At 31.1% G+C, this 7,500-nt stretch overlaps 1 protein-coding gene across 1 annotated transcript in view; it reads left to right on the forward strand.

Annotated features, from left to right (window-relative positions):
* Nucleotides 1-7,500, forward strand: part of LOC147470712 (uncharacterized) — a 17,065-nt gene that overhangs the window by 1,561 nt on the left and 8,004 nt on the right. Inside the window, exons 4-7 of the mRNA XM_086542867.1 lie at nucleotides 4,694-5,048; nucleotides 5,305-5,424; nucleotides 6,583-6,699; nucleotides 7,121-7,237. Of these exons, the coding sequence (XP_086398993.1) occupies nucleotides 4,694-5,048; nucleotides 5,305-5,424; nucleotides 6,583-6,699; nucleotides 7,121-7,237 (709 nt within the window). The remainder of the gene's footprint in view (nucleotides 1-4,693; nucleotides 5,049-5,304; nucleotides 5,425-6,582; nucleotides 6,700-7,120; nucleotides 7,238-7,500) is intronic.

The raw sequence follows: 7,500 nt of genomic DNA on the forward strand, positions 1-7,500 counted from the left end.
GTTGCATTCATGGTTTATGCAATTTAGATGAGGCTTTTCTGATATCATATATGCAAGGGTGGCTATTCATGTATTGATTTTTGAGTGTGATATGATAGTTTTGTGATATTAGTTATTGATAGATAGAGTTAGTGACGTTGGTTTTTGGTGATATGATAGTGATTAGTCGTTGAGTTAGTATATTTTATATTTAGTGGTGTTTAGAGGTATATTCTGTCACTCATTCTAACACACACACACTCTCACTCAATCACTCTCTCATCTCATCTACACTACTCACACACTCACACACACACTACACATCTCTTTGTGTACTAGTGAGAGATATATTGTTATAGATAGTTATATAGTATAAAAATTTTTTATATAGAGTTATAGATTGATAGTTTTATATAGTGTTTAGCTGTTATTCGGGTGTGTTGTGTTAGAGTGATATTATATTTAGAGATTTTTTTATAGAGTTTTATTCTTACATGGTTTACAGATATATGATATAGTTGTGTATGTTATTAGGCTCACTACACACATACACACAACACACACAACAAACCCCACAACACACACTCCACGCACACACACCACACACACACCACTACTCACACACACTCTCTAACTCTACTCACACACAGCAAACTCTCACAACACTCACACCACTCACACACATTCCACACACCACAAAACACTCTCACTCACACACTAACTTACACAATAACTCTCTCACTTATCTGAGTTATAGAGTTGATTGTCGTGTTGAGTGAGATTAGATTGAGATATATGAGAGAGAGAGACTGTTATGTTTTATGAATTGATGAGTGTGTGTGAGTTAGATATAGATTGTGACATACAATAGATTTGAGATAGATATAGATAGTTTATTGTTGGAGTATGGAATATTTTTTGATTTTGATAATTGTAGTTTAGAGATAGTCATATAGGTGGTTTAGTTTTATAGATGATTGTGTGTTTGGGTTAGTGTTTGATGTGAGAGAGTGGGGGGGGGGGGTGGGTGTTATGTGTGTGTGTGTGGGGTGTGGTGTTGGTAGGATGCTCACACACACAACACAATAAAAAAAAAAAAAATAATAATTGTGTGAGTGTGTGTGTGTGTGTGTGAGGGGGTGGTGTGTGAGTGTGGTGAGTGAGTGTGTTTTGAGTGCGTGGGTTTGTGAGTGTGTGTTGTGTTGTGTGTGGTGTGTGTGTGTGGTGTAGTGTGTGTGATTGGGTGTGGGGTCTCTCTCTCTATATACTCTATCTCTATCTCTCTCTATTAAATCTATCAATATCTCTCTAATCAGTGTGTGTGAGTGTGTGTGTGTGTGTGTGAGTGGTGAGTGGAGTGTGTGAGTTGAGAGTGACTGGCATTGAGTGAGTGTGTAGAGTTTGTAGAGTGTGTGTTAGTGTGGTCTGAGTGTGGTAGAGTAGTCACACTCACACTCTCATCACACATCAATATCACAAATCTCAAGTGTAGTGTGTGATGAGTGAGTGAGAGGTGGTGTGAGTGAGAGAGTTTGAGTGATAGTGAGGTTTTTAGTGAGATGTGAGTTTTTAGTTAGTTGAGTTTGTGATGAGTGTTATATATAGATTGTGTTATATTTGTGTTTGATGGGGGGTGGGTGGTGTGTGTCTGTTAGAATTTTAACTGTCTTATAGATTTTATTGGGATATTTATTGATATATTTATATATAGTGAGATATTTTTGGTGTGTTAATTATATTCAGTTATTTATAGTAGATAGATTATATAGAGAGTGTGGATAGTTTGATTTATAGATACATTGATTTCAGATATAATAGGTATAAAGATAGACATAGACATTTTTGTTAGTATGATAGTTGATTGTGATAGTCTTTATATAGATTTATATGAAATTGACTTATATATTTATATATATATTATATATATATATATATATTTATATATTATAATATATGTGTGTGTTATATATGAATATATAATAACATACACACAACACACACACACAACACACACACACACACACACACCACACCCCCACACCCACACACAACACACACACTCACACATATATATATTATACTATAAAAAATATATATATATATAAATATATATATATATTTATATATATATATAATACATATATTTATTTACATGTTTGTTATCAATTTATTAAACCTTCAATCCTATTATGTATAATTATAATACACCAACACATATCCACAAACACACCGCACAAAACCACAAAAACAGACACACACACACCCCACACACACACACCCATTCACACACACACACAGACAACACACAACACTTATCATATATTTATATAAATATATATATCGTATATATATATAATATATATATATATTATTCATATGTATATGTATATATACATACTATATATATATAATATTCTCCAATATATATATATATATATTTATAATGTTATAATAGAATTTATATATATATTTTATATTATATATATATAAATATATATATATTATAAATAGTTATGTGTGTGTGTGTGTGTATATATATACCATATATATATGTATTATATACATTGTATATATGTATCTGTATATATATATATATATATATCTATAAATATATATATAAATATTAAATATATATATATCGTATATTATATATATGAATATAAAAAATATATATAGATATATTATATATATATATATATATATAATATAGTTCATATGTATAAGTATTATATACAAATATATAAAAATATATATTATATAATATATATATATATATATGTATAAATTATATATATATTTATAAATATTTATATATATATTATATATATATATTATATATAATACATTGTATGTATATCTATAATATATAAATATATATATAATTTATATTATATTTATATTTATAATATAGATATAATATATTATCTATATATAATAAAATATATTACATAAATATAAACTAATATCTTGTAATATATATATGTAATATATATATATATATATATATATATATATATATATATACATATATATACATATCTACATTTATAATATAAATATATATGTATAGATATATATATATATTTACATATATATATCTATACATATATATATATATATATTTATATAAATATATAAATGTATATCTCTCTCTCTCTGTCTCTCTCTCTCTGTCTCTCTCTCTCTCTCTCTCTCTCTCTCTCTCTCTCTCTCTCTCTATATATATATATATATATATATATATATATATATATATATATATATATATATATGTATTTACATATATATATCCATATATCTTTATATTCATATCTATCTATCTATCTATCTATCTATATATATATATATAAAAGTATATATATATATATTTATTTATTTATCTATTTACATATATATATATCCATATATACTCTTTATATACATTAATACATATCTAACTTATCTATCTATCTCTATCTATCTATAATATATTATAAATGTGTATAGGTTTAATGTATATATATATATATTTATTATATATATATATATATATATATATATTATATATATATCTATATATCTTTGTAAATGTTTATAACATACTACATCTATATATATATATATATATATATATTATATTATCTATATATATATATATATTATGTATATTATATATATATATAATATATAATATTTATATACTATAAATGTGTATACACACACACACACACACACACACTATCCACACCACAACACACACACACAAGCACCACACACACACACACACACACACCCACACCCACCCCACACACACACACAGGGACACAGACACACACACACACACCCACACACACAACCACACACACATATATATATATATAATATATTATATATATATATAGTATATATATATATATATTTATATGTATATCTATATGATATATAAATATATATATATATGTTATTTATATATTTAAATATATATATATATATTATATATATAATATATATATATATATAATGTAGATAAAAATATATATATATATATATATATATCTAATATAATATATATATATAATATATATATATTATATTGTATATATATTTTATTTGTACATATATATATGTTCATATATATACTATATATATATAAAATATATATATATATACATTATAGATATAAATGAATATATATATTAATCATATATATCTATATATATTATTATTATATATATATACTCTTATATATTTATGCATATATAATATATATAAATATCATACTATATATCTATATATAATACTATATATATTATATAATATATATTATATATATTTAAGATATTAACTACATTTACACACACATATATATATATATATTATATATATATATATATATATTATATATATATATAGTATATATATATTATATATGTATTATTTATATATATATATTTGTATGTATATATATACATATATATATCCACACACACACACCACACACCTCATGTATTATATAAATATGTATATATAATATATATATATATATATATATAATATATATATATTATATATTTTTATATATATATAATATCTATATAATATTTATAGGGTGATATATATATATTATATATATATAATAGATATATACATACACACACACACACACACACACACACACACACACACGAACCCACATACAATCGCACAAGATATACCAATCTTTTCCTTCCCTCAGGGTCGAGTTGCCAGCCATCCCAAGAAGACCGCCGACTCCCAAACTCCCCTTGAGAAAAACTCATTGAAGGAAAACGAAGGCGGATTCCATCATCCTTTCGGGATGAACTCCTTGGAAAAGTTCGAATCGGAGATCCTTCCAGGAGCTAAGGTCAAGGCACAGGTCGAGACCCCAGGTGTCTCCTTCGCAAAGACCATCCTTAAGGAGAGCAAGAAGAAGGACGCGTATGATCTTAGTCATCTTCTTCATCCTAACAGGAAGGCAGACTCGGAGGAGGATGACCTCGATGAGTCCCCTGTTCCCTTCGTTAAGGTGCCTCTTCATAAGAAAGCCCTTGCGCCGAGCCAGAGACAGTGTAATTAAACCACGTCTTTTTGGCAACACTTCCTTGTAAACATTATGCTTTATAACTCTTTTCTAATAGTGTGATATGTATTTTTCTTAATATGAGTAATTCTTTATATCCAAACGTTATTTTTATTATTATTATTATTATTATTATTATTTTTAATTCTTAAAGGTCTTCCGTTCGTTTTCTCACACGGAGTTGCGTTAAATTTTCATTTTTTTTTTCATTCTTCAAATTTTGAAAATCTTCCGTTCATTTTCAGACGGGATGTGCATTGACAGTAACGGGAACATACACCAAACGGGGGACATGTATACTGATAACTGTATACACTATATCTGCCTCATTGACGAAGGGTTTCCCATCGGCACCGACTCTTCGTGTTAGTATAAGGGTAGATTGTCCCGTTTACATTCCGTAACTGGATATATGGAGGTTCAAGGACGCGCATTCTGATATACAGACCGTTGTCACCTAATGATCGGTAATTTACACACTAACACACACACACACACACACACACACACACACACACACACACACACACACACACACACACACACACACACACATATATATATATATATATCCCCCTCTCTCTTTCTTTTTCTCTCTGTCTCTTCATCCTCCCCCTCCCCCCTCCCTCTGCGTCTCCCCCTCCCCTCCCCTCCTTCCCTACCTCCCTTGCTCTCTTTCACTCTCTCTCTCTCTCTCTCTCTCTCTCTCTCTCTCTCTCTCTCTCTCTCTCTCTCTCTCACCCTCGCTCACTCTCTCTCTCTTTATCTCCCCATCCCCTCCCTCGATCCCTCCCTCTCTTTCCCTCTCTCTCACCCTCACTCACATCCTCTCACACCCTCACTCACACTCTCTCTCTCTCTCTCTCTCTCTCACCCTCGCCACTCCCCCGGTCACCTCTCTCTCTTTATCCTCCCCATACTCCCTCCCTCTTGTTCCCCTCCCTCTCTTTCCCTCTCTCTCACCCTCACTCACATTCTCTCACACCCTCACTCACACTCTCTCTCTCTGCCCTCCCCTTTCCCATCTCTGTTTGTCTCCCCCTCCCCTCCCCTCCCTCCCACCCTCGCTCTCTTTCACTCTCTCTCACACCCACTTACTCTCTCTCTCTCTCTCTCTCTCTCGCTCTCTCTCTCTCTCTCTCTCTCTCTGCTCTCCCCTCCCCCCCTCCCTCCCTCCCTCTCTTTCACTCTCACTCACCCACACTCTCTCTCTCTGTTCTCCCCCCCCTCCCTCTCTCTTTGTCTCCCATCCCTCCCTCCCTCCCACCCTCGCTCTCTTTCACTCTCTCTCTCTCTCACACTCTCACTCGCTCTCTCTCTCTTTGTCTCCCCCCCTCCCTTCCCCTCCCCTCCCACCCTCGCTCTCTTTCACTCTCTCTCTCTCACACACTCTCACTCGCTCTATCTCTCTTTGTCTCCCCCCTCCCTTCCCCTCCCCTCCCCTCCCCTCTCACCCTCGCTCTCTTTCACTCTCTCTCTCTCTCTCTCACCCTCACTCGCTCTGTCTCTCTCATTCTGCACAGGTTGCATGGGAGAAGAGGGCAACCTGCACCCGGACGGGTCCACTTACGACGTCCATTGTGAAACCTATTTGTGTGAAAACGGCACAGCGACTCCTACGGGGACCAACGTGACTGAATGTAAGTCTTAAGGAATATCGAACGTAGGTATTAAGGCTTATTATCGATGAAAATACTGTGTTTTTTGTGTGCAATTTGAAATTTGAAATTTTTGAAACGAAAAATTTTGAAATTTGACATTTTTGAAATGAAAAAAAAGAAATTTTGACATTTGAATTTAATTTTTTTGAAAAGGATCGCTGATATAATGCATCTCTTTCATGCTCTCTCTCATCTCTAGCGAATTATTTCTGTGTGGACTACTCGCCAACGAATTATTTCTCCATTGGGCTAATCCCAATCGGAATTACTTCTCAATCTGACTTATCGCAAAAAAAAAAAAAAAAAAAAAAAAAAAAAAAAAAAAATATATTTGAATAATCTCCAGCGCATTGTAAATTCATGGACTAATGGCTACCAATTGATTTATTTCTGGACTAAGGCTGCGTCGATAGGTATGGCAATTGGTACGTAGACGGAGAGACATTTTCCATCGACTGCAAGGAATGGATGTGCATGGGAGGCATTTTGACTGAGACTGGCATTCCGACTCCTGTGTGTAAGTGCTTGAGAAAAAATCTCGTGTTTAATTGCATCTTTCAAGGAGGAAAACGTGTCTTTTTATTTGTGTTATTTGTCTATCTATCTCTCTATGTGTATATATGTATTTATATATATATATATATGAGTATATAGATATAATATAAAATAAGGTATATAGAGTGTATATATATATATATATATATATATTATATATATATATATATATATATCTATTTAATATATATATTATATATATATATATATAAATATAACATATAT

The sequence above is a fragment of the Penaeus japonicus genome, unplaced genomic scaffold (assembly GCF_977035675.1).
Source record: "Penaeus japonicus unplaced genomic scaffold, GWHDUDI00000001_assembly GWHDUDI00000012, whole genome shotgun sequence".
Classification (NCBI taxonomy): Eukaryota; Metazoa; Arthropoda; class Malacostraca; order Decapoda; family Penaeidae; genus Penaeus; species Penaeus japonicus.